At 43.7% G+C, this 27,183-nt stretch overlaps 2 protein-coding genes across 5 annotated transcripts in view; both read left to right on the top strand.

The window, feature by feature from the left end:
* The first annotated feature begins 352 nt into the window (after window positions 1-352).
* LOC8032710 (DCC-interacting protein 13-alpha) overlaps window positions 353-27,183 on the top strand; it is a 62,158-nt gene continuing 35,327 nt past the window's right edge. Inside the window, exons 1-7 of one of the 4 annotated variants that reach the window (XM_029972008.3) lie at window positions 353-959; window positions 9,025-9,123; window positions 11,196-11,255; window positions 11,898-11,972; window positions 18,749-18,836; window positions 20,981-21,022; window positions 26,598-26,710. In XM_029972008.3, the coding sequence (XP_029827868.2) occupies window positions 906-959; window positions 9,025-9,123; window positions 11,196-11,255; window positions 11,898-11,972; window positions 18,749-18,836; window positions 20,981-21,022; window positions 26,598-26,710 (531 nt within the window). In that variant the 5' untranslated portion in view covers window positions 353-905. Of the gene's footprint in view, window positions 960-5,423; window positions 5,727-9,024; window positions 9,124-11,195; window positions 11,256-11,897; window positions 11,973-12,389; window positions 12,586-18,482; window positions 18,512-18,748; window positions 18,837-20,980; window positions 21,023-26,597; window positions 26,711-27,183 lie in introns of those variants that run through there. The other 3 variants (XM_029972009.4, XM_040220678.3, XM_029972010.3) reach the window with 3 other exon arrangements.
* Window positions 22,042-22,902, top strand: LOC120848661. Its single transcript, XM_040220681.3, has one exon. It carries the CDS (start codon window positions 22,042-22,044, stop codon window positions 22,783-22,785), a length of 744 nt encoding a protein of 247 aa, XP_040076615.1. The 3' UTR covers window positions 22,786-22,902.

Raw genomic sequence — 27,183 nt, 5'->3', positions numbered from 1 at the left:
ATTACCATTAAAATGAGTAATGTTTGATATGATGTGCGAAAAATGTTTATTTCTTTTATGCTCACTTCGCTTGAAGCACTAGCGGTCTACACATCGGTGACCAACGTTGTCCGCGACGGACAAGCGAAATCCCGCAAAATTCAACTGGGACCATTCTGTCCAGGACAGCAATTTTTTGCCGGGACCCTGGGACTGCGCGTTTCCAGATTCAAGCTCCAATGAACCGGACCGGGGGGGGGGGGGGGGGGGGGGGATAATAAGATAGAGCTTGATCGCGACTGTACGGTTTTATTGCTTTTCCAACGCCGCATGCGTACGAACGGAAAGTCTAAACGAAACTAAAACCGTGTTTGTGCCGTTCGTGCAGTCTGTTCGTTCTGGTGATCATTTTCGCCGCTTCTGTGCACTTGTGTTGTGTGTAAAACTAACACTGAAAACCAGAAACTACAATCGTAAAAGATTAAGTAAAATATGAACGGTGCACTGTTTGGGTCGAATTCGAAACCACGATTTGTTCGATCAACCATGGTCTCGCAGTAAACAACACTGGAAACACCCTTGCTCAAGTGTCAAGGCAGGCAGAATCGCTCTCTACAATCGCTGCAGCTGTTTCTGTATTGTATCTGATGTGGGTGTAGAAGCAAAAGGTCATTTTCGCTCAGTCTTTTTTTAATCCTGGCCATCTTCTAAACAACGAGCCATCGCGCTTGTGGAGCGCTAGCCCCCTCGGCTTCGATCACGGTCAGTTCGGAAAAAGAAGTGCGATGCACTGGCGAAAGATCCAATCAGTGGAACCACCGCCGCCACAACAACGCCAGATTCGATAAGGTGTGCTGCGCGATCTCTTCTGATCGAAAAGTTTTCCTCACTATAATTTTCTGGCTGGAACAAAACCGATTCCCACAATGCAAGGGCCGGAAGCTCTTCACTTGGCCGACGCTCTGGACGATAATCCGCAGGTAAGCGCCGTGAAAATCGCCGCCGCCCAGATTCGCTTTCGGTGATCACCTGCAGCAGAGCCAATCCGATATCCTTGGGGTTGGGTCTGTCTCGGAACTTGAGTGCTATCACGTACTGCGCGCTATTATTTTTTGATCGACACTTTCGTGGAGCTTTTATTTACAAGCCAGAGATATCACTGTGTAAAGCAGCAGATCGCTCGGAAGCTAATTTATGTCGCATCAGACGATGCATCTCGTTTGTTGAACCTTTTAGTTGTTTTAGTCCGGCTACTCACGGACACGAATATTTTAATGAAGTGACAGGATGTTCGAAACGTGTAACGTCATTTAATTAGTCTCCGGTGAAACGCCTCGTCAATGAACTTGATGTGTTTGCGTCAAGTGATCGTCGAGGTCACCGGTTGCTCGCACGGCGCTGCAGCAAAACACGGCCAAACTGTCAAAGCACTTTGTGTCTTCTAAAAGAGGATTTTTAAATACAGCATACCCCAACTGCTGTGCCGGCAAAGGCCTTCACAACTCAAATCAAGTTTACATTTTAGTCGGACCATTTTAGTCAGAGATACGTAAATCAGGGATGCGCGGGAGATTTCCACATTCCAGGACGATAAGCTTCAAGTTTGTAATTCAGGGAAGCTGTATTTATCAGTCGGGACACCAGTCTCTGCAGCTAGACACGTTGGCCCCATGGGTGATTGCACTGCACAGCTTGCAGATAATTGTCAAGGAGCCAGCAGCACACTCTTGACAAGGGGATTGAGGATTCCATTATAGTCAACAGTTGTAAAGTGGAAGCTCCTCCTTCCACTTTAGCAGAGCAAGAGGAGGTTGCCTCCTCTCCCGCATTCGCTCTGCTAAAGTGGAAAGAAGTGGGAACAGCTTCCACTTCTTCATCCATTTGGGCAGCAAACGTTCAGTGTATAAAACTTAACTATAGTCGGTGACAGGTCAAGAACGAAGTGGAAGCTCCTCCCACCTCTTTCCGCTTTAGTACAGCGAACGCTGGAAAGAAGGCGACCTCCTTTCCACCATTCGCTTCGCTGAAGTGGAAAGGGGTGGGAAGAGCTTCCACTTCGTTCTTGACTTGTCACCGGCTATAGTCCTGAACAAGTCCAGTGCAACCAAAGCCTGTCCTCATGTCTGCACCCCGTAAAGGAATGGTCCGTTTTATAAATGAAACATGACAAAAGTTTACCCCAGTCAATGTAACGCTTAGCCATTTGGACGGTAAGCTGGATAATGCATTCCTCATAGTTTGATCTCACCACTAACGTGGTCTAGAAATGTGATAGTGTTCGTCGAGCAAGTGCCCTGGTGCAGGTGTATATTCATGGAGCGTCTGTCTTTGTCCTATTTTCTGCGCAGAAAGTAAAATTTAAAGGGGCACAGAAGTCGATTCTGAGATCGTCTTTTTGTAGTTCTAACTCAATCTAGATGCTCTAAGCATCCCAACAAGCTCGAAACCACAATCGTGCGTAGCTCATTTCCGTGTTAAAAGTGTGTTCAAAGATTGCGACACACCCTTTTTGGGAGAAATTTTCTTCCGAGTGAAGTGGTCGACGAAGGGCGCTTGTCGTCGAGTTGCAAGCGATGGCTTCACCCGCGGAGAAGAAGAGGAGTGTTATCCGAATGTGTACCTATTTGGCTGTTCAAAACGAGTTATAATAAAATCATTCGGAATCTGCGCGTATTGTAGGTAGGGATGCCGCGAACCACCCTAGGTTCGAATTCGAAAGGTTTCGATATTTTCGAATCGAACTGATGTTCGATTTCAAAAAGTTTTGATATTTTCGATCGTAGGGAGGTTCGAATTCGAAAAATTCGCAACTTTCCAGAATCGTGGGGTTTCGAATTCGAAAAGTTCGAAGCTTTCACGGTTTCTAAAAGTTCGGGTTCGATTATTTCGAATACTTGTTTACTTGAGGTTCGATAAATTAGAAGATTTCGAACTTTTCTAATTTAAAATTCGAAAGTTCCGAATTTCTTTGGATCTAAAATTCGAAAAATTCGAACGTTTTGAATTTTTAAAAACATATTAAAGTTCGATAAAATCGAAGATTTCGAATTTCTTTCTACATAAAACTCGAAAAGTTCGAAGGTTTCGATTCTCTTTTAATGCTAAATTAAAAAAAAAAAAAAAGAAAAAGAAAAAACAACTTCGAAGGGTCTTCTTTTTTTTAAGTCCATGTGCGCAAAGTTCGAAGTCCGGTTTCCATGTTCCGCCACAGTTTCAGTTTCAAATAATGTTTTCACACCTCACTCGTTTTCACGAAATCAGCTTTAGAAAAGTTCGGGTGTGATATTTAGACTGCGCGAAGTTGGTCAGGCAATTAAATGAGACGACGAGTGTCCCGGATGTCCTGGAATATTTTTCAGTGTGGTGACGTGTAACAATAGATCAGTAATTGTGACTGCCCGCCCGGGGTGATCATTAACGTGCATTACGAAGTAGTGATCCTACGAACGCACTGTTTAACGATACTCATCCAGTTCGAAACGGCCAGGTTTGGAAAAACCTTGAAGTGATCTGGCAAACTGCCACCCTACCCCCTTGCACGCTGGTAGCAATCAGATTGAACGCCGCCCGAGTGACGCTGGCATATAGTAAGTTTAGTTTGTATACAATGCAAAATCCTGAGACTGGGAATGAAATTTGAAAGGAAAAGTTCAAAGAGACAGAAAAAAGGGGACAGGACGTCTCAAACTCAACTCAGCTGAAAACTCAGCCCAGGACAACGTCTCAAACTCAACTCAGCTGAGTTTGAGACGTTGTCCTGTCCCCTTTTTTCTTTCTTCTTACACTATTTCTTGCAAATAGCAAATAGTCAAGAAGCCGGCCGGAAGTGTTGTATTCTTGCATATTCAGAGGCCCAGAACTATGAAACAAGTTTATCCTACCAAAATGTGTACAGGCCAAAAGAAACACGTCCCAAAAGCGTAAAATGAGAGAAAAAAAAAAAAAAAATTTTTTTATGACGCGCTGAATTTGAACAATTTTAGAAATCTTCCCCCACGAGTTAATTTATTCCTTAACGTGAAAAAAACAATAAATACATTATTTTGTATTCTGCAGATGGTTATGATATGTACTGTCTCTGGTGTTAATTTAAATGCGATACCCAAACAATGTAGGCGAAAAAAATTACCAAGTTTAGGGCATAATTGTCCGTAGGTACATGTTTGGATATTTATTCGAAACTCGTCTTGAACAACAATGATCATATCTTAAGACGACACTCACCTAGGCTATATATAGATCATTCTTAAAAAGTTTAATATCTCTACCACAAATAGCTTCAGCTATAGCGCGCTTCAAATATGGCACAAACGACAATTGTCAAAAACCCGTCGTCCTTCCTCGCTCCTTCGGGAATCTATTTTTCTAAAACCAAGCATGCCAGATGATTGAAATAAACGGCATTGTCTTTCGCAAGGAATGTGTCACCCCGTGTAAAATAGTGAAAAAAGGAAAAAAATTACGAATGTACCTCACTGCTTGAATCCAAATGAAACCGCCCTTCGGTCTTTCGAAGTTCGATGAGCTTCAAACTTTTGCCCTAAAGGTTCGAAGTTCGTCGAACTTTTGACTTTTCAGGAATCGAGAGTTTGACAATTTTCGAATTCTTTAGATTAATAAGTTCGAAAGTTCACAAATTATCAATTTCTTAGCGTGGGAAGTTCGAAAGTTCGAAAAGCTTCAAACTTTTTAGTGCAAGAAGTTCGAAAGTTCGAAAATCATTGAATTCTTTAGTCTATCAAGTTCAGAAGTTCGACAAGCATCGAATTTTGCAGCGTAATAAGTTCGAAAATTCGAAAAGCGTCGAACTTCCTAGTTTAATAAGTTCGAAAATTCGACTTCTGTCGAATTTATCGATATGAAAAGTTCGAAAATTTGAAATCTTTCGAACCGCTTGATTCGATCATCGAAACTTCGATTCGAAAAAAGTTCGCGGCATCCCTAATTGTAGGGCTTTCATTGGTCCACACAGTGTAGTCCGCGAGCAAAAAGACTGCAATGTTTTTCTCTTGCCCTGAGATGAATAGGCGGTTTTGTGGGATAGGATTTGTTGGTATATGTGAGAACTAACACATTTTAAACAATATAGGATCAAAAACGACGTTTTTCAAAAATGACTTCAGTGTCCCTTTAATGGTGCGCTAAAACAAGTTATATATATATATATATATATATATATATATATATATATATATATATATATATATTCTTTTTTTTTTGTTCAGTCTGGTTCTAAATTATAGCTTTCTAAATAGTGGTACTGCAAAAGACTTATTTTTTGCGAGCTCAGTATTTCGTGATTTAGGTCAAAGCTGAAGTTTTGGAATAATTCGTGGGTTCTAATTTTTTCGCGACGCGGTGGGATCTCAATATAGATTGTAATGTGTTTACATTTTACCGGCATTGTTCGCGGGACCTATTCTTTGCGAAATTCGTGAAAACTGGGCCCTCGCGAAGAATAAGTCGTTTACAGTATATTGCTGGGTGCAGCACTGTAGTCCCTCCACTGAAAAAGATTGGCCTGTCTTGCTGTGAGAAAGGCTTTCACGGCCCATTGGAAGCTTACACTTCCCCAAAGGTGCCATTAGCTGTGATGTGATTGCTGTGCCATCCTGTGCCAAAGTGCTTACCCTGCTACATTTCAATCAAGTTGAGGAATTTGTGACAACACCGCAGCAGGAGATTTTTCTTCTCAATACTGAAATCAATCACTCAGGCTCTGCCACGCTGCAGGATTGTTAGTGTAGGTGTGTATTAATTTTTGGGACTTCCGATTTTTGCTTTGAATAATGCTGCATTTTATTTGATTTTTGTATAGATTGCTGACAGAATTCGGAAGTTCCGCCATATATCTCATTGTCCCTGTTTTGTTTGGGTAGGATAGTAGCTTCGTTGAGTGTCCGTCTTGTGCGAAAAGTACACTCTGGAGTAGCGACAGTTGGATGCAGGCATTGCTATTTTGTGTATCTTGCTTCGTCGCAGCACAGCCATCTGCTTAGAGGAAGCTCACTTCTTGAGTGAGGCATGGTGGATATGTGCACGTCGAGTATTAACAAAAATTAATAAATAGGAATAAAAAAGTACGACATCCGGCGAATACTAGTGTGGCAACTTGCCTTGCAGATAGATATTCAGAATAAAATGGCGGGCAGTTTATATTGATTGCAACACCCCGACAAGTTGCATGCAACACTCGTGATTTTTAAATTTTTTTTATTTGATATTTAAGGAAACTTGGGTATAGCAACAGGGTTTTTAAATAACCTTGATTGGGTTTACCTGAGTGGCACCATAGCTCTAATTTGTCTTGTCAAACCCCACTTTAAGCCACCATCTTTATATGGTCTTTCAACTGTTTAAAGGGATCCGTGGATAAGACTAGTGTGACAACTTGCCTTGCAGATAAATATTCTGAATAAAACGGTGGCCAGTTTATATTGGCTGCAATATCCTGACGCGTTGCTTGCAACACTGGTTGTGAATTTTGTTTTTAAAATTTGATATTCAAGGAAACTTGGGTGTAGCAACCGAATTTTTAAATAACCTTGATTAGGTTTACCTGTGAGGCACCATAGCTTCAATTTGTTTTTTTGTCAAATCTCACTTTAAGCCACCATCTCTATATAGGCTTTCAATTGTTTAAAGGCTATAGTCGACAAAACTTAAAAGTAAACAAAGTTCCGCAGTGGACGAACGGAATGTAAGGAATGACCTTAACAAGTTCAGCTGTTTTAAGTAGGTACAGTGCACCCCACTTATAACGATAAGGAGAAAACCCAAAATTTCAATCGTTATACCCGATTATCATTGTATCTGGACTAGAAACTGATTATTTCCAGTCTAGAAACTCTAGAAACTGATCGTTATAAGCGTTGCATCGTTATATGTAGTATTGTTATAAGTGGATTGCACTGTAGTATATTTATTGCCCACTTGTTCATTTCACATTATTACAACAGTACATCGGAAGTGCCATTGATGCTCGTAAATAAATAAAATGCTTCCTTTTTTAACTGAATTCAAAATTGTAGTTGTATGAAATCTTCAGAACTTGAGCAAAACATTAAATTTTGTACTCCAGCAGGTTTTTTGAACATTAGATCGGCGTAATATAATTTGATCTGTTTTTATGTGTACCTCAACTTACCACACACAGATGTTCAGGTTCTGTTCTTCATAAATTAAAATGTTTCAGAAGTGGCCGGTGCTGCAATGAAACCTGTTAAACGAAAATCTTAACTCTTGTCATAACATCCTTGTTACCTTATAGGTAGGGTGTGTACTTTCCGGTGTTTATTTGTGAGAAAAATCGGCGGATGTTTTTCGGTGTTTATTTATTTTCGAAACACCAGTGTATTTCGGTGGAACGTTTCACGACGAGGCTAAAATCGGTGACTATCGGTGGAAAAAAATGATTGATCACAGACAGAGAGTTCCAATTTTATTCAAAGATTTCATACACTTCTCAAGGAAACATATATTTCTCACACTTGGTTATTATAGTAGATGCAAGCATACTTCGAGAGGCTCGCATCCGTCATGGCAGCACGTTCCTTGCGGTTCACAACCCGCAATTTTGAAAACGCACGCTCTACATTTGCGCTGGACACAGGAAATCCCAAAATGTCCAGCGAGGCTTGGGACAGTAGTGGCCAGTCAGGTAAATGAAGTTTCCAAAATAACACTGGATCAACGGTGCTAGTCACAGCATACTGGCCGTAACAAAGAAACTCTGATTCTAGGTCACTCAGGTAGCTCTCGTCTCGGAGGACCAGCCGATAGATACTTTCATAAGGCACAAATCCCTCTGGCAGCTCCACGTTTATGCACGGATTAACAATTGGCACGCGGAACCAGAACGACGATTCATCCTTGAAATCTGTAGCGTAGTCACCCTGAGCTTTCCGCTTACTTCCCATCCTGGTAGCCTTCAACTCCGCTTGACGACAAAGGGAAGCAAGTCTCACGTTGAGAAAACCCGCAGACGCGGGACGGACGCGCCTTCTCAAACACGTCTGTAATTTTTTTTACAGAACGATCCTTTTATATACAGCCGAACAACTCCCCCCCCAACAAAACCCTTTTCCCGTTTCCCCAAAAGCCCATGGAAACTAAACAGATAACAAGGAACACATGTCAGTTCTGAAAGGTCAGTAGCTCTGTACGACACGGATGTTGGCAGTGTCTTCCAGGAACCACAGCAACCTCTGAATACATGGCTTGCACCGACATTACTTGGCCAGACACAATGGGGAAAGGGTATGTGAGAGCGTACCCTCCACTGCGTTAATTTTTCCTCAAAAGGGGGCCATGGGCGACACAATGGGGTAAAGGCGGTGTGAGAGCTTAGTTTCCACTGCATTAACTAGACGCTTTTGACCCCCAGAAAGGGGGGCGGACTGACGCCACGTGCAAGCCATGTATAGACACTGGAAGAATGCAGGATCCACGAGATAACACGTTTGACGAACCTCTACGGGGAAGGGGTTTCGCTAGGTCGGAATCGTGCGACGACTGGTGTTTTTCGGTTTTAACCGGGGCGAAAATATCCAACCACCGGTGTTTTTCGGTTTTACCCGATTTTATACTTTCGTCACCGACGGATGTTTATCGGTGTTTTTTTGGTTAAAACCGGAAAATACACACCCTACTTATGGGGTATGCTAAGCAACTCGTGGTGAATATCTGAGGAATGAAATTCTTTTGTGAAATGATGCTAAGCAAAGAATTCCTTGTCCTTTAGCTAGACAGGTCGCCACGTGATTCTCAACATAGTATTGGCAGCAAAATGAATGATATCTATATGCTCATGCTCCAAACATTATTTTTGATCCTCCACAATGGAATTTTGACCACTCCAAAGGGTGCTTCATAATTACTCGGCCCAATAACATCAGTGCAATAAACGCAATAAAACGAAACCAGTGTCTGTTTCTTTTGTTTGGTTAGACATTTACTTGACTTTCCTGCATTCAGCATCTGATTGTTCTAATTTCTGGCCCTTTTGTGGAGAGTGACCTGACTTTTGTGATGTCCTTTGCGCAGACGCGGTCCCTTGTCAACCTTTTTGAGCAAGATGCGCACCAGCTACACAAGTATGTGAAGGTGATGTACGAGCATGCCAACCGAATTTGGAATGCTGAGGTGAGCAATGCCTTCCTTGAAACTCAATGACCTTTTGTAGTGGTGCACCGAAGAATGCGCGTGATGTGTCGGCCTCGGTATTTTTTTTTTTATTAAAAATGACATTGGCTTGGACGGTTTTTGTGTAACCTGCCCTTGATTTCTGAGCTGTCTATGATCCTTCAAGACTTGCACTACAGTCGGTGGCAGGCTAAAAATAAAGTAGGAGCTCTGCCTCCAGAACATGCTCCTTGCCTTCCGCCGGAATTAGGAGCTCTTGCCACAAAGTGTTACGGAAGGCAGAAAGCTTGCACAGCAGGCGGAGCATCTAGTGCAGGTGTCTCAAACACGTGGCCCTTGACTCGCTAGGATGAGGCCCCCAAGCACCCCATGGCTGCGAGCCCTCGTTCCCATGTTTCCAGCTCTAGAAATTGCATGCGCCACAATGATCTTTTATTGCCTATTCATTTACATTCTAAACGTGGCTCTTCTCTTATAACATATTCACATATATTTTATACTATATTTTGTTTCCATTTGGCTTGTGTTTCGTTTTAATTTTGGCTTCCCAGGCTTTTGTCACGCTAATCACCTGTACGGCATTTTCGCTACTCTGCTGGGGGTTTGATCTCTTTGCTCAAGGGCGCACCTTGGCTGCACAAACTCTCACTCAGCAGGAGCAACTGCCAAAGGTGATGCTAGGAGCTCGGGATTCTTCAGGAGAGAAAAAACGGTCCTTATGAAGAGATTTTAATTTTTTCGAGGCACGTCAAGCTCAGTTAATTCCTGGGTGAATTGAGCAATGGGAACGACAGTGTGCTTTCTCTTGTTCTCGCATCATGTACAGGCTTAAAGCATAGATTTATAAACAAATTAAAGCTAAACATGTCATTGGCAAAACTGCAAGTTTATGAAAACAAGGTCTCTTCTCTGTGACATCTCTTGACCCCCTTCCCCCCCCCCCCCCCCCCCCCCCCCCCCCCCTGAAAACTTGTGTTGGCCCTTGACTTTTCTGAGGTGAGCTATCTGGCACCTGCCACTTGAATGAGTTTGCGAACCCTGATCTACTGCATTCTTAACATGTCACCGCCCACGATAGGAACACACATCTGTTTTTACCTAGGATATCTTAACTCTTCTGTGCCCATTCATATTCCCTTAAATACAATATAACAATATTCTGCCTATGTAGGAAATGCAGGACATGCACATGTAGGTGCAGGCATTTTGGTTTTAATGACAAATCTGCAAAATCTGCCTCAAGGGGCTCTGAAAATCCTTCTTTTCATCATCATCATCTGTCTATAAGAGAGGCTTCTGTCTATAGAAGAAGGAAAAATCTCTTTGTGTAAACTTTTGTTGGATAATACCATTCACATTAGGCACACAAAACAGTTTAGGGAACTCGGTGCAAAGAGCCCCGGGATTTGACATTGCTTTACCGACACTTGTTGCTTAAAAACTGAAAATCAAAGCCATGTTATTTTTTACTAACTATTTTACTGATTATGCCCCCCTCCCCCTCCCATAATAATACTTGGGGGAGTTGTGTAACGTCTGGCATGCATCACGAAGTCATCACGTGCATCGTGATGACTTCGTGATTGAACATAAAATTAAAATTGCCGTTCATGCACGTAGTGAAAGTAACAACTAACCCGCCAAGATAGCATTCTCTCTCAAGCAACTCGGATTGCAATATCTGAATTTCGTTTAGTACAAAAAAATATTTAATACATAAACTAAACAATAAAACAAACAATGAAATGAAACTTGGCTTCAGCTGCCCCTCCCTTCCCCCCCCCCCCCCCCCCTTCTCCCCTCTCATTATACTTCCGTTATCCTTGCCGAGGGTGGCAGCTCCGCTATTGTGCGACTTGTGGCGTCACAACACTTTTGATCAGAAGGCCCTTCGGTCCTAACAAAACGAAGACGCTTGCAGGTGCAGTTCGGCGCTACCGTTTGGGACGTTTGAGGGGCAAGATGGTTGCTATAGTTTATAACATTAATGTGAAAATGGCTTAGTTTTTTTTTTTTTTTTTTTTTTTTTTGTGGTGGTGATTTTGTAATGTTTTTGACTGCTATCTTTTCAGAGGGAACTTGCAGATGCCACAACGAGTCTGGCTCACCACGTTAGACAGTATGATACACAGGTAGCACTGTCATTCTCTGTCGTGCTTGGGTTATGCAACATAGAATTAACTCTGACATATACCATTGCAAGTTGCCATGTCGTTTTGGTGCATGGGTGATCATGATGACAAGTTTTGATGAGTATGCTGGTCTTACTAGCTCATAATCATTTGCTCCGATTCCGAGATAGGCAAGAAACTTCTGGGAACCGTATGCGTCCAATGGTTAAAAGAACTCATCATAACATTCGGCGTTCTCTAGCGAAAGCTATCAATAAGTCATAATATAAGAGCGATAGTCTTACCAAATATAAAAAAAAAATTCAATGCAAGATGACTGAAGAGATGTTTGATGAAACTGAACTCAACAGACCAACTCCTAAAGCAGATCATTGCCGTTGTTGCAGATTCACCAAAGCTATATCTGCAAAACTTTTCAGCATTTAGTTATTGCTCAAAAGTGTGTATCTAGGCAACCTCTCCTGAACTGCTTCTTTATACAATGATTCATTGCTTGTTCCAAAAAAACTTGCATATCCCATCTAGAGGGATGCCTCAACTGTATTTTGTTTAATGCAGGTAACCTTGCCAGATTATTTGTCTAGCAATAAATAAATACTACAGGGATTTATCTGCTCCGTGCACTTCGTTGTCTTCCTGCAGGACTTTCCTCTGGACATGGATCCTGAGAGCATCTTGAGAACAACCCTCAAACAGCTTTCCAACACTCTGCAGGAGGCAAGTACACTGAAGACTGGGTCCATCCGATGCATAATGCATTTGTCACGTGACTTTTACAGTCACACTATTCTATTCTTTGTTTCATATTAACAGACTACTCGAATAACAAGTATCACAATTAGCAAACTACGAAAACTACAGAACCCGCGATCCAACGAGGGTGTCGGAGTGGTACGTGGGAGCGTTCCATTAGGAGTGCATGTCTTGCTGCGCCATACCGTATTTACTCGCATAATGAATGCACTCTCCCCAACGGGTACCAATATTGGGTCTTCTTCTTTTCCTCCTGTAATGAACGCACCTCCAATTTGGGCTCTGCAAGTCTCGAATTGCGTCCAACTCACCAAGCCAATTTTCTTTTGCCACCAAGCGGTCAGGCCAAGTCGAGTCAAGTCAAGCCAAGCCAAGCCAAGCCAAGCTGTTCTTGTAATGGCTGCGGCTGTGTAGTTGTGGAAGTGATCAACTGTGGAGCCGAGCGGCGCGCACACTTGACGAAGCTTTGGTCGAGGAATTGCCCAGCCCCAGACATTCTTCGCCTATCAGATGCAATGACGTCAGCAAACGCACAGTCATCTGTGGTCCGCTTTCGGACTGTGAAATCGTGAAAGTGGTTAGTCCTAATAATGGTTGCATCGCTTTCCGTGCTGAGTGAGCTTCGTAGGGTGCTTTTCCTTTGGCAAAAGGTTCGCCGAAAGCGCCCTAAAAAAATTCCCAATTTATAAAGCACAGTTGCTGTGGCGCACCCCCGACCAGCTGTGGGTGCGCCTCCATCAGTGGAGATGTGCCACAGTACCTTGCGGTGTCATATTGGCACCTAATATTACATTTGCAGAAAGTGTGTAGATGCAGAAATTTTACCCCCCTTCATGAACGCCCCCACAAATATGTGTCAATTTTTCGAGAAAAAACATGCATTCATTATGCGAGTAAATACAGTATGTGCAAGCCGTAGAAGCCATCTGCTACTAGTCCGAAGTCATCTGCCTTGAAAGTGCTGAATTTTGAAAGGAAGTTTGCTAGAGGTGTGCAACATACTTGTTTCCCCTAAGGGCAGAGTAGAGCGCAACGTGGCCATGAGCATCACGTTTTACGTGAATTTACCAACGCTTCATAAAGTATGAGGGTTTTTCAACGTCGGACTGTACAATAACTGTGCGGGTCATATTTTGATATTTCTGTAATAAATATTAGTGATAGACTGAATCTGTCGAACTTCAGATTCGGCAAATTTCGGCATATGCCAAACGTTTGAAAGAAAGTTTGGCAAAGATTCGGTGAAAATTCGGCAAATGTCTGCGCACGTGCGAAAACGCTACGGGGCCATGGATTGCAAATGGACGCCATGTGGTCGTGTGGTTATCACTGTACAGTGTGTTACAACCAGCGATTACATTGAGGTGTGGAATGGGCGACATGGTAATTGTGCATTTGAGAGCGTGGTTCTCCAATATTTTCTGCTTCAAGAACAGAAGATCAACCATTCATTTATGCAGTCCACCGTGCAAGTGACAAATGATGCAGTACATTCCTGATAACGGGATTTTCATTTGACCTTTCTAGTGACGCAACAAGGTAGTTGAAACATTGATTGACAATTACTTTAAAGCACCCCTTGCAATTATAACGAACCTGTTTTCGACTCACAAGTAGTTTCTGCCGAAACAAATGGATATTGCTTTTTAATTAGCGTTATTTTGTGGTTTTCATGCATGTGCATAAAACTAAACTCGGAACTATTATGCTCGACATTGCACATCCAACATTCCCAACTCTTTCCATTTTTATAATTGTCCATGTGTGTCCTAACATCCGAAACCGCCATTTTAAAGGTTAAAAACGAGACGTTGCGAATATTGGACGCACACTTTCATGCAAGGCTGACGTCATGTGACTCAAATCGAAAAACATGCATATTTACAATAATTTTGTTCGCAATTCTGGTGAAGTCTCACCAACCATTGCGATAGTTTTCGTGTACGAAACGGTGACTCTCAGAGAAAGTAAGAACGCAGTGTTATTGCCTTTATTTGTACACACACTTGCTGGCTTGTGCTAATGAGGCCTCAAGACCGAAACTCCCATATCATGATTAGTGACTGCGACCGCTGCTACCAACCTCGTTTTCACAGGACTTCTGCAAGAAGTTACTGTAAAATTGTCAGTAAACTCACAAAAATGACACCGATAAAATTATCTTGTAGAATATAACCTTATTTTGTAATAACTGTGTCAATATGCATTACATGTTGAATTTAAGTTAAGAAAAGAAAAACATAAAACCCTTTTTCGCCATAAAAAACTAAATATCAATGTTAAGTCTGGTAACAATGTATTTTTGCCGAACCTTTAGAAAAGTTCGGCTTTGCCAAATCCCAAAAATTCGGCGCCGAATTTTCGATTCGGCGAAAGTTGTCTTGTTTTGAATAAATATATCTGAAAGAAAAATTCAGCTATGTGTGAACGCCGTAGCTAAATGTTTTCCAGAGATATAATATTGAGAAGCTCGAGACGTGGACATTGCCGAGATTTCACTATGACAGTTTGCACAGCCGCCACTGTCGCACTAAAGCAGGCACGTGGTTAACTTAATTTTCATTATTTTTATAGACAATTTATAACATGCACTCAAAATATTAAAGTTACAATTATATATTTCTATGCAAAATAATATACGAAACAAGGTAAAAAAAAACAAGTTTTAGAGACACTTTCACAAATTATTCACTAACAAAGAGCTCTATGCAAAACATCGTGAAATATATAAAAATGTGAGTTTTGAAATGCAGTTTATGAATATGTAGAAAGATATTTGCCTAGCCATTAATATAGTTTTGTTATTAATGTGTAAACGTCAGCCCTTTCTCTAAAAGTAGCAAAATTGCGCATCAATACTTACAAAAAAAACTCCATCTTTTTTTTCTTTTTCAGCTCTTAACTCCTTGAAGTAACTTGAACTAACTTGTGATGGCAAAACGTTGAGTAGCGTGTGACCTCCAATTGAGAAAACGTGACAAGTCTTCACTCAAATTGAGCTAGCTTGTCTTCGTTATGGGGGGCTTCGCCACACGACGTCGGCGCCTAAGAGATATTCTCTGGAACCGACGAAGTCTGTACAACAATGCTGCTCTATCGCAGAGCGTAAAAATTCCTCTTAACTTAATACCTTGGGGCTAGGAAAAATTAGAAACTGTCAACGCAGAACGTCTCAGGGTGTTAGATTTATGATGTTCCTTAACCAGCTTGTTTGTGTGCGTGCATTCACTTCTCAGAAAGTCAGATTGTCCCAATGCGACTGTTTACTTGTGTTGCCTCCTAAGGTCTTACCCCCCCCCCCCCCTCCCCCTCCTCTTTGATATCCTAAGGAGTGTGTGCGTTCACTTCTCAGGAAATCTTGCTGTCCCAAGCTTCACTCCTTAGGATATAAAAGGGGGAGGGGGGTCAGGCCTTAGGAGGCAACACAAGTAAACAGAAAGATAAAACAAAGCTTGGGACAATGTGACTTCCTGAGAAGTGAACGCATGCACAAGCTGGTTAGGGAACATCATAATCTAACACCCTGAGATAGAAAGTTGGTTGATTCTCGTAGTCTTTGTGGAGATTATCTTTGCGGATGCTTGTTGTCGGAAGCGTGTCTAATGTTGTAGGGATTTAGCTTGTCAAGCCACGTTTGGTCAGATCTTCACGAGGTCATGTTCTGTTTTCTTCATCTTTTCTTATTTTGGTGTGGTCGAATAAACTCAGCTGTTCTTGAGATTTTCTGTTGTGTCGTTCGTTTTTTATTTTTCCTAATCCCATGGGTTTAAGTTATGATGAATTTCTACGCTCTGCAATAGGGCGGCACCGTTATACAGACTTCGTGGGTTCTAGATAATATCTCTGTGGAGCCGACTTTGCGCGGCAAAGCCCCAATAACGAAGACAAGCTAGCTCAATTTAGGTGAAGGTTAGTTGACGCTTTTTTAATTGGGGGTCATATGCTACTCAACATTTGCCATCACAAGTTAGTTCAAGTTACTGCAAAGAGTTAAGGAGACTTTAAAAGAAATAAAAGATAGTTTTCTAGATATTCACATTCAATTTTGCTACTTTTAGAGAAAGGGATTACGTTTCTGCATTAATACCAAAACTATAATGATGCCCACGCAAATATTTCTTTATATATTCGTAAGCGGCATTTCAAAACACACATTTTGATATATTTAGAGACACTTTGCATAAAGTCGTTTGTTAGTAAATAATTTGTGAAAGTGTCTCTAAAGCGTGTTTTTTAGGGGTGAAACCCCTTAGGGTCTAGCCTTGTCCGTCCGGCGTCCGTGCTCACATCGATTGCCATCCCATCTGTCTTCTTAGGAAAAGAAAAAATGTTTGCGCAGTCGACGGGATTTGAACCTGTGCGGATAGACCCCAATGGATTTCTAGTCCATCGCCTTAACCACTCGGCCACAACTGCGGGACGAGTAGGGGGCTCTGAGGTGTGGTAGTAACTCAAGAGCTGGGTATGTAATGGATGAACCGTTGCATGTAGCCGCTCAACGTCTATACAGGAAAGGGCGCTGCAATCAAATGCGTATATAATCGCGTTAAACTTTGCATGCATTGGCTCCACGTTTATAGACGAGAGGGCACTGCGGTCAAATGCTCAACTGCGTATATAACCACGTTGCATACCACACATTCTCTTTCTGACATGGATGAAAACGAAAAAATCAGCACTACCTATGAACAAAATCAGTGTCATCAGCACCACCAGAGCTTCGCCCCAATCAACATCATTCACCACGTGGAGATGCGGTTATTTTTTTATGTTTCATAACTTTTTTGTATAGAAATATATAATTGCTATTTTTAATATTTGCTGTGCACGTTGTAAATTGTCTATAAAATAAATGAAAAAGTGAAAGCCATTTACAACTCCCTGTAACACCGAATTGGAGCGCAGCTCTTGAGGAGGAGGGAAGGGTACTGAGGGGAGGGTAGACCCCTCCTCCTCCTTCTCCTCCTTTTCCCCTCATTCTTTAATATGCTCCGGGGGGGGTCACCTGACCTCGGGGGGTGGAGGGGGAGGTCATGTGACCTCGGGGAGGGGGGCCATATGACGGGGGGGTCACATGGGGGTCACGTGACCTTGAGGTGACCTTGGAGTGACCTTGGGAGGGGTCATGTGACCTTGGGGTGGGGGGGGGGGGCACGTGACCTTGGGGTGACCTTGGTTATGCCAACGGCGACGCCGCTCAAGCCGGAAACGGGCGCCTAAAAGCTGCGCTCTAAAAATATTTAACTACGAGCCTGCTTTGGTGTGACATTAGTGGCTGTGCAAATTGCCATAATGAAATCTCAGCGATGTCCCCGCCTGGAGCTTCTCAATTTTATATATCTGGGAAAAATTTAGCTACGGCGTTCACATAGCATAACTGAATGTTCGTCCCAAGAACATGGCTCTGACATATATTTCTTACAGAAATATCAAAAATATGACCCGTACAGCCATTGTACGATCTAAGGTAGAAACACCCATGAGTTCTATTACTGTTCTTCTTGGAAGCTAATATTAAATACATATTTTTCGAAACTACCATTCGAAAAATGAGATATTTGCGCAGCCCTTGTGCTCGCATCACTGTTTAACGACAGTCCACTTAAACATTCTCTTACTCACCAGGATATTGGCGATGGAAGAAGAGAACTGTGAATGTAGTCCCACTTTGGTTTTAGTGACTGCACTGGTATTGCTCTAAGGGTCTTCTGGATTGCCGGAGACACGAATGTGGGGTAATGCGTCGATCAGAAATTGTGGGGCTTAGGAACTTGGTACTTGGAATAAGGCCTCATGTTTTGACGCTTATCATTGTTGTTGGCTGGATCTGTTAAACTTATTGTGTCCAGTCTATTCTTACGTGACATGTTGCCTTAGATAGAGCCTTGCTTGTTCTGTGCTCTGGGTCGGCAGCTGCTTTGCTGTTGGGCCGGCGGAGGCGTGTGTGTTTCAACATTGTTTAAATTAACAGAGAGGGAACGAACGTCCTGGAAGATGTTTTCACTGCATTTTTCATTAATTAACTGCAGTTTGAAAAGCCGTTCTCATTCCTTCGACAATACTAGGATACAATGCATATTAATTTTTTCAGGCCTTAGTTCAAACAGTTCTTTTTACTTACTGCAAAATGTTGTTTTCATCCAAAGTGATAGATTTGTATAATTGTCCAATTTCATTAATGTACCGGTTTATAAGCAAGTTATGAGAACTAAGCATAAAAAAATAAAAAAACTTTGTTCACTGAGGTGACTTTTTTTTTTTATGTGCCAGTTATTGAAGTATTTATAGCTGCATTTTACACTATTTCATAGATATTTTCACCCTAGATATGTTTTAAAAACATTTGGTAAAATCCAAATTCCACCTTGAAAGCAAAAAAGGAGCTCTCAACTACATATTTTTTATGCTTTTGGGATATATAACAAATCCTAGCACAAGTTTCAGCCATAGCTTGATTCTGTGATTTATGTGTACAGGCAGCATTGAAAACACATTTTTAAATGGTAGTAAACGCTTAGGACCATTCCTAAGTTTCGGATTAAAAAATAGGAGCAACTCTTTTACCCGTTTTCCAAATTTTGTGGCACTAGAGGGTGTCCAAAAATGAAAAATCTCCTTGCCTATGCTATTGTCGCACATGTACGGCACCGCCTTATTCTTAAAGCGTTTGTCTGCTGAAAACTTCAGTGCACTACAGTGGTGTCACCAGTTCAAATCTAGAATGCTGCATTGTCTTTCAGATGAGTTCGTGGCATCACATGTGCAGTGCCCAGATTGGAGACAGCATGGTGTACCCATTGTCGAGATTCATAGAATCGGACCTCCACGGTAAGTGTTGCATTAAGGCAGGGGTTCTCAAACTTTCTTGCAGCATCACCTCTACTGGGCTCGTTGTATTGGGTGGGCACCGTGTTTGCGGAAATGAACGGAGCACGCGCGCATTTATCGCAGGTGGCTTTGGGGCCGGGACAAGGCGAATACAGCAGCAATACTCTCGCACTTTTTGCTGATTGTGGTCGCGGTTGAGTTGCAGTGCACTTGACCAATCGCGATTGCGCCGGGAATCATGTGATCGCCTTCCCTGCCACCTGCTCTTTCTCCCCTTCGCGCGTAAGAGTGGGGCGGCTGAAGCGTACCCTAGAGCAAGTGGCGGCTGCTCGACGGCGGGAAGTCGCCCGTGAAAGAGAATGTTGTCGATGCGAAGGTGCCAATGGTCTCACCCTAGGTGTTAAGATGAAACGCATTCAACATCAAGACCATGCTGTGCTTGAACACGAAGCGGTGCGTAGGAGAGGAAGTTTTCGTGCAAAAAATGGACCCGTCGGTGCGACCGAGTGATTTGTGCGGTGCATACGCGCTTGGTGCTAGCTGTTCCGTGTGTGATCAGACGTGGTTTACACGAGACGCCGCATGACGCAAGATCACCAGAATTTCCAGTCAATCGGGACGCGCTATCGTCAAAATATCACACCAGCAGACACTGGTTGTCAGCTGAACATGTTTTACGAATGCTGTTATTAAATATTATAGAAATGTTGCTTACAAAGCCTCTAAATTTCGAAATCGATTACGTCGCAAATAAAAAAAAGCGAGCGGGTGAGGAGGAGAGAAGGGCACCAAAAATAAAAAGGAGTGTGTGCGCATGGTAATCTTTTTTCTTTGTGTACTGCAATTTTTTTGCGTGTCTATGACCACAACTTGCATCATTTTTGACAACAAAAACAAATACAATCTTTAGGGTGTCAGTGCCCCCTTAAATCTAGGCTCTCTAGGCCGACGAAAAACAAGCTTGAGCGCGAACTGGGTGCTGTGCGTGCTTCTTTGTTTGCTTCGTGTTCTGTGTCGGCATCACTGGTCAGTGGATTGCTCCTGTGCGAAAGTCTAACTTCGCTCAAGCACCGATTCAGCGAGTCATCGCCAATCAACGATGGAGAGTCTGTGCATTGCTGGCACGTCAACGGAGTAGACGAAGGCAATCTCCTTGAAACATAAGCTTGCCATCCTCGACGTAGTGCCCATAAACGTAAAGAATGCCATCCACCACCAACGTCCTCCGCGGCGGGCATCGAAGCTTTTGACATGGTCCGTGCGTAGCTCGCAGGATCTTTTGTCGATCGGAGCTTCTTGCAGTTGTTGAGAAGCGGCTCCGATCTAGCAGAGAGTGTGTGCAGGGAATCCTCTACTGTTTTCTGCAAGCACAATAAATATGTGCTCGTGACAACTCGTGTTATCTTAATATTTTTTTTTTTTTTTTTTTGCATGTTAGTTTTGTTAGTTTAAATATAATGGGAAGACGCAGATATAGCGAAGTGATTTCCGATTCCCGTTGACTCTGTTATAATCAGTCTCGACAGTGGTATTGCAGGGTTTCAAAGACGTGGTGCATGTCAAAAACCTTGCTGGCCTGCCAAGTAAACATTTGAATAGGATTAGATCATAATATTTGTTGTTCTCTAGTCTTCCTAAATGAGATTAAGAAGAACTGCATTGTTTTCTCGTTAACAAAAATGAAGTGCTAATTGCCCCCGAAGTTGGTAATTCCATCTAAAACATAGATGACATGCCATGAAGTGGAGGAAGCAATTGGTCGTATGGGAGTTTAAACAGGGGGTAGTTAGTCCTCCCCAAGTGCCATCTGATGTCTCCGCTGTAGATTAGAAATTTAGCCAGTGCCGTACGATCACTTGCCTAGGGCCTTTAAAGTGCATCACGGCGGAGTGGTACATGAACGCCCTCCAGTGTGCTCATGTAGATAAAATGCCATAAGTAATTTGTGAGCTCTACTATGAGTAGAGTAACTAGTGCAATTGCTTTTGGTGGCAATTATTTTGGCAGGTTCTTTCAGCCCGCATATTTGCTATGCAGATTGGAAAACTAATTTATAGTGAAAAGCATGTTTTTTTTTTACTCCAGTCACAAGCCTTCTTAAATGTAGTGACCTTTTCTTTGTTCATTGTTTTGTTTTCCCCCAGAGATCTTCAAACTTCAAGAGCAGTACAGCAATGCCGCTGCTGGTAAGTGTGCTCTGCATGGTAGAAGTCGCCAACGCCAACTAAACGTAACTCAGGAGATCATTGCACAATGAAGATGTTTGCCTCATTCATCTTTTCTCAACTCTTCTTTATTTTTTGTGTGCAATTTGTACAACCTTTACCACTCTAAACGACTTAATTTTTGCTAAGACATAATTTTTCGCAAACTTCGCAACTTAATATCGCTAAAAATAGGTCCTGCGAATATATCACCCCAGGGTAATGAATATATAGAGCAGGGGTTGGCCAAGCTGCGGCTTGCGAGTCCGCAAGCTGCACTTTAACGGCTTCGCATGTTAAAGTGCAGCTTGCGGCTCCCTCCCCTACCACCTCCCCCCCCCCTCAACTTTTCCGCCTCCCTCCCGGTCACACGAGCACTTCCCCAAAAAGTGAAATGAATGCCTTTTATATAAAAAAAAAAAAAAACAGGTGGCAGTGTGGTAGTCTTGAGCTACTGCTACCCTCCGTACAGTCGGACTGCTTTTGACTAGGATAGATAGAAAGTAGCTTGAGTTTCGTTTATTGTTCCAAACTATAGTTTGCCCCTCCCCTTGCGGCTCTTGGAAGTTTCATGGTTTTGTTTGCAGCTCTTAGGCCAGGTCAGTCTGGCCACCCCTGAGATAGAGTATTACCGTAAAATCCTGAAATAGCGCCCACACTCGATAGATCGCCCACTCCGCTTTTATGTTCGAACACGTGTTTCCCTTGTATACTGATAGGTCGCCCACCTTCCAAAAATAGCGATGCCCGAAGGTTGAGAAAGGTGCCGGAGGGTAGGGGAGAAGGTTTGGAAACCTAGGATTCCCTTCACAAAAAGAAGAGGCCACACACAATAAGGGAGATAAGATAACGGAAGGAACCCGGAAAGCGGTCAAGGTCACTTATTGAATGACATCAGGAAAGCGTTGAAGGTCACTTAGTGGTTGTCGTCAGATCGCCCGAGAACCCCAGAAAATCTTTCGACCAGCAAACTGTGAAGACGTTTCTTGTGTATACTCTGGATGAGGTCCAGCTATACCATCCGGAAGAAAGTGGAAGTCGTGGAATGGCACCGCAAGAACGGAGCTAACGTGAGCAAGACTGCGCGCCATTTCGAAGTTGACCGGAAGCGTGTACGGAAATGGAATACGAGCTACCAAGTACTTCTACAACAATGCCATGGAACGAACAAGTTGAAGAGAGCAATAGGTAGGGGACGACCCGTTTTTAGTGAAGAAATCGACGACGCACTGATGGACTTCCTGGAGACTGAGAGGTCCGCCGGTCGAGCAGTCAGCAATCGCCTGCTTCAAGAGCATGCGCGGAAACTGGCAGAACAGATGGGCAAAGGAAACTTCCAAGCGTCATGCCAGTACATAGCTAACTGGAAGAAGCGATTTAATGTGTCTATGCGGGTGGGGACCAACGAAAGTCAGAAGCTGCCCGCCGACTACGTTGAAGCAATTACGGTGTTGCGAAAGGCTGTGTCAACTCTGCGCCTGGAGCACAACTACTCGGACTACAACATAGCCAACATGGATCAGACTATGGTCCGGATGGATTGCCCTGCTGCGAGAACCAACAATGCTGTCGGCGAGTCGAGTATTCGCATCGCCAACACCGGCTGTGCTCGGCGAGGGATGACGGTGGCCTTGTGCGCGATGCAAGCGGGCATCAAGCTACCTGCTTTGATCGTACTGAAGGAGCCAACCGGCCGGATTCCCCCCAGAGTACTCTTTTCTCTAAGGATTCCAGGTATGTTGTAATTAATCACCATTCAGGGTATAAATGTCGAAACAAAGCCTTAGAAATACGTAAAAATAAGGCTGACAGCATTTTTTTTTTTTTAAATAGAGCGACTGTTGCGTCATCCATTGACAAAACGCCACAGCCCGTTTTCTTTTGTATCGCCCCATTTCCGAAAGATGGCGTAGCCGTTCTGGCCGGCGCCATCTTGAGCGCACGAGCAGTTGGCGCGTGACTTGCTGGCTTTCCGAAGCTTACTCACGTGCGCGTGCTTCGGCCATAAAATCTGGCAGTTCGCATATCTTCACTCATCGGCGTAGCATGTGTAATGTGCGTTTGGGGCCCAAACTGTTATTTCATGTTATACTTGTTGTACTTGCAGCAAATGTGCGAGTTACTTCCAAGAGCGGTTGGATGACCTCTCCCGTCCTACTGGAGTGGACTAGGAGAGTTTGGGGCCCGAACGCCGACGACGTGAGGAGACTGCTCATACTGGACCAAGCACCCATACACAAGACAGGCGGCTCGAGAAGCGCTCGACGCAAAAGACACCGACGTCGTCTTGATACCGGGCGGTTGCACGTCCATTTTGCAACCCGCGGACGTCTCATGGATGAAGCCCTTCAAGGACGCGCTGCGTGGAATTTGGGCATCGTTCTTCCGGAAAGGTTCGGTGACTCCAAAGGGCAACCTTCGCAAGCCGTCGCGTCAAGAGGTTGTGGACTTCGTGGCTCAGGCGTGGGCCTCCGTCTCCGAGGATACCGTGCGGAGTTCGTTCAAACGGTGCGGAATATCCACAAGGCTCGATGGTTTCGAGGACGGCGAGCTCAACGACCGTTTGGCTTCGGTAACCAATGGACCCGAGGATCCCGAGAGCCTCATTGACGAGGCGTTAGATTTAATCTTCGATAGCGAAAGCGATGTGTCGTTTGACGGTTTCAGCGATGAGAGCTAGGGAAACCCACGCTGCTTTGGCGCACGCGTTACTCGATTTTTGTTTGTGATTTTGGTTATTAAATACTGAAAGATCGCCCACCCCACTTTTTTTGCCAATTATCTACGGCGAAAAGGGGGGCGTTAATTCAGGATTTTACGGTACTCTAAATCATAAAATTTTGTGCTTGCTTAATATTCCCAAAACTCACACTTTGCTAAATTCAAGAAATATTAAGGCCGCGAAAATAGAGTCGTTTACATTATTTTTATTTATTGCACCATTTGAGTCAACTCCGGTTTGAGTGGCAGTAATGGCCGATTCACAGGACGGTCTGATCGACGGACGGATTGATCACGTGACGGCTTGTCCGCGGTTTGTCCGTCCCCCAAGCGCATCCACTCGAGGGAGACGACGAGCAGATGCCAGCAAGGATGGACTGAACCTGTTCACCACCCCACAGTGCCGCGAAACTCCAACATTGCACCATGACTTCGTTGTCCAAGAGAGAAATTGACGTTTTCTACCGCGACAAAGGATGGAATGCCGCTGTTACTTGCAGATAGAGACTAAACAACGTTATAGGCTTCGTGGAAGTACCACTACCGTATTTACCCGAAAATAGGTCGACCACGAAAATAGGTCGACCCCTATTTATTGAGCCCACCGAGAATAAAAAAAAAAAAATAATTCAATTATAGGTCGACCTTTTTTTTCTTTTAAGCAACAGGGGAAAGTTAGGGCAAAAGAAACAAACCCTTATTTACAACACTCTCAGCTAAATCACAGGGCGATGTCAAAAACTTATTCATCGTCAGAACTTCCGCACATATCGTTGTCCGAAGCTTCGTCAGCTTGGTAGACATCCTCGCAAATCGGCAACAATACCTCACTGACACCGTTGTAAAATGACGACAAGAAGAAACGAAAGAAGGTGGAGACGGGCGAGCGACGAAAGAACAAATACAAAGACACGAGCAAAGCTGCGAGCCCCGTGAGCAACACGCCACCCGCCGAAAAAAGAAAAAGAAGAAAAAAAAAAAAAAAAAAAACTAAAATACTTTCGTTTTTTTTTTTTTTTTTTTGCGCGTTTGCGAGGAAGAGAGGAATGGAGGGCAAAGTGCACGGCGCATCGCGTTCCTCTCCCTCCCCTTCCCCCTTGCCCAGCAGGGGGAACGCTACAGGCGTGATGGCGAAACCGAAGCCCGACGCCCGAGGAACGTGCGCGAGAGCCCTAGCCGGCGGCCGCGGGCTGTCGGCTGCTGCTGTTCGGTTGTTTTTGTGCATCAAAAGCTTTTTGAAACAAGAAGCCGCGCGGCTCTACCGCAACGCCGGCTAGGTGATTGATAGGTCCATACCTTCGGTAGGGTTTCAAATTTTGGTCGGCGAATTAGGTCGAAATTCTTTGGTCACGATTATAGGTCGACCCTTAATTTTTTACAACATTTCCGAAAAAAAAAAAGGTCGACCTATATTCGAATAAATACGGTAGCTTTATTAACTCAAGGCATCACAGTGACACAGGCGTGGTTCTGCTCGAGAAGGCTTGAGAAGGGAGAAGGAGGAGGAGAGGCAGGGTGCCTAGCGACCGGGAATTGTCAGGGAAATTTTATTTACCGGGAAAAATCTGGGAATTGTCAGGGATATTGTCAAAATGCCAGCCCACTCAGGGAAAATGAGCCAGAGACACCATCTAGTGCCCTGAGCAAAGACTTGAGGACTTAGCGGCTGAAAAATAGGCAATAAGTTCTGCTTGAGTGGAGCGAGGGCTCTGCTCACCCGATGTGGAGTGCGGTACTCGATGCAAAGGGAGCAGCCGACGGATCCAGTCCAAGCCTTGCCTTGCCTTGGATTGCATTGGATTGGATTGGATTGAAGGTGTTACACTAGGCTAGATCCAGTTAGAACGACTAGATTTAGTAACAAATGGGAAAGCCGCAGACCCCAATCCAAGCCTTGAGCCGAAAATATTTGAAAGTGTGCTTCTGGCGGCCATGCTGCCATTCGGTTATTGACGTCTGTGGTTGAGCGTTGTGTTTTCATTGTGTTGCCGGAAGTGGCCTCTTCACTGACGATGTCGGCGGCAAAAAAGTGTTTGTTTAATTTAGACCGGACGAACGCAAATATTTTCGAATATGCAAGTTGAATTAAGTGCACGCAAAATGATCATCACAGGGCTCAATGCTCAATGTCTCGTGTTGTTATGGTCGTATATATTTAAACGCCTCTACAGTGGTCAAGGAATTTCACTGGAAATTGTCAGGGAAAACCTGGAAAAGTCAGGGAATTTCAAAATAATAATTTGTTAGACATTCTGAGAGAGTACGGAGGAGGAGGAGGTGCATACCTTCCTCTCCGTACCCTCCCCTTTCCCTCCTCAAGAGCTGCACCCTAATTTGGCATCATGGGGAGTTGTAAACGCCTTTCTTTTTTTTAATCATATTTATAATATGCATTGTAAATGAAAGCTACTCTGACCTGAGCCTTATTTCTAAAATAAAGGCTATGTGTTCCTTTTGCATTTTATCTATTCTCACTTTGAAAGGTAAGGATTGATATGTGTCATTATCAAAGAGGAACCCTCACTCATTATCAGAAATAAACTAGGTAATTTATCAACGCTACGACATTTTCCGTCTGAAGTGATTTGCTCCAGGTGCGTTACTGGCCACTCCAAACCAATAGTTTGTGCGCTACAAAACCTGTTACAAAACGGTCCAATTCCGCTTCCATCGATGTAAATATTCGCGCCTGTTCTTGCATTCCATCGACGAACAGGAAGTATGGCAAGTTTCTTACAAGGGGGTAATTTCCAGTTCCAGAAACGAATCGGCACAAAAACGATCATTTCTGGCTGGTGCGTGCGCGCTCGAACGAAGTGCACCTTTTCCTTTGCAGAGAAAGAGCAGGCGCTGAGCAGGTACTGCAGGCAGTCCCGTAAACGCGACACCGACCGACAGAAGTTGGACATCAGCGAGGAGGTCTACCTCGCCAACAAGAAGTTCCATACGGTAGCACTAGTCCCTTTGTTCCTTCTGCCTGTCTGTTGTCTCTTGGCTCTGTACCACTTTCTGGCTACAGACGGTTTTCTCCATTTCGTCCGACACGAGCTACCTACTTTCGCTAACACTCGGCTGCCTCGTGACCTCGTGGTCCTCGAGCTCGCATGCGCAGCCGGCGCACGCCGGTAGCAATGAGCGTACGCTAAAGGCCAGCCGTTCGAGAAAGACACCCCACCTTTCTTGTCCTGTCAGTGATTGTACTACCGTGGTGTCCCGAGGGACGTTCTACCCCCGAAATATAAGCCACCCCTATTTTTAGCTTGATTTGTTATTTCCTTTTAAACACCGAAAGATAGCTCATTTCTAGTAATGGAAGTGTTTGGATCAATGATGGCTTGGCGTAAATGCGGCTAGATAGCAAGCGTGGGATGTAAGCGAATATTGCTGGCTGGGAAGTACAGTCATCTTTGTTTTGTGGTTCC

Source organism: Ixodes scapularis, unplaced genomic scaffold, assembly GCF_016920785.2.
Source record: "Ixodes scapularis isolate PalLabHiFi unplaced genomic scaffold, ASM1692078v2 PGA_scaffold2__306_contigs__length_199485367, whole genome shotgun sequence".
NCBI classification, from domain to species: domain Eukaryota; kingdom Metazoa; phylum Arthropoda; class Arachnida; order Ixodida; family Ixodidae; genus Ixodes; species Ixodes scapularis.
This window is presented reverse-complemented; position numbering and strand designations above follow the sequence as displayed.

Coding starts and splice junctions, on each gene's coding strand:
- LOC120848661 (XM_040220681.3), top strand. CDS start 22,042: ATGAGGTCCAGCTATACCATCCGGAAGAAAGTGGAAGTCGTGGAATGG.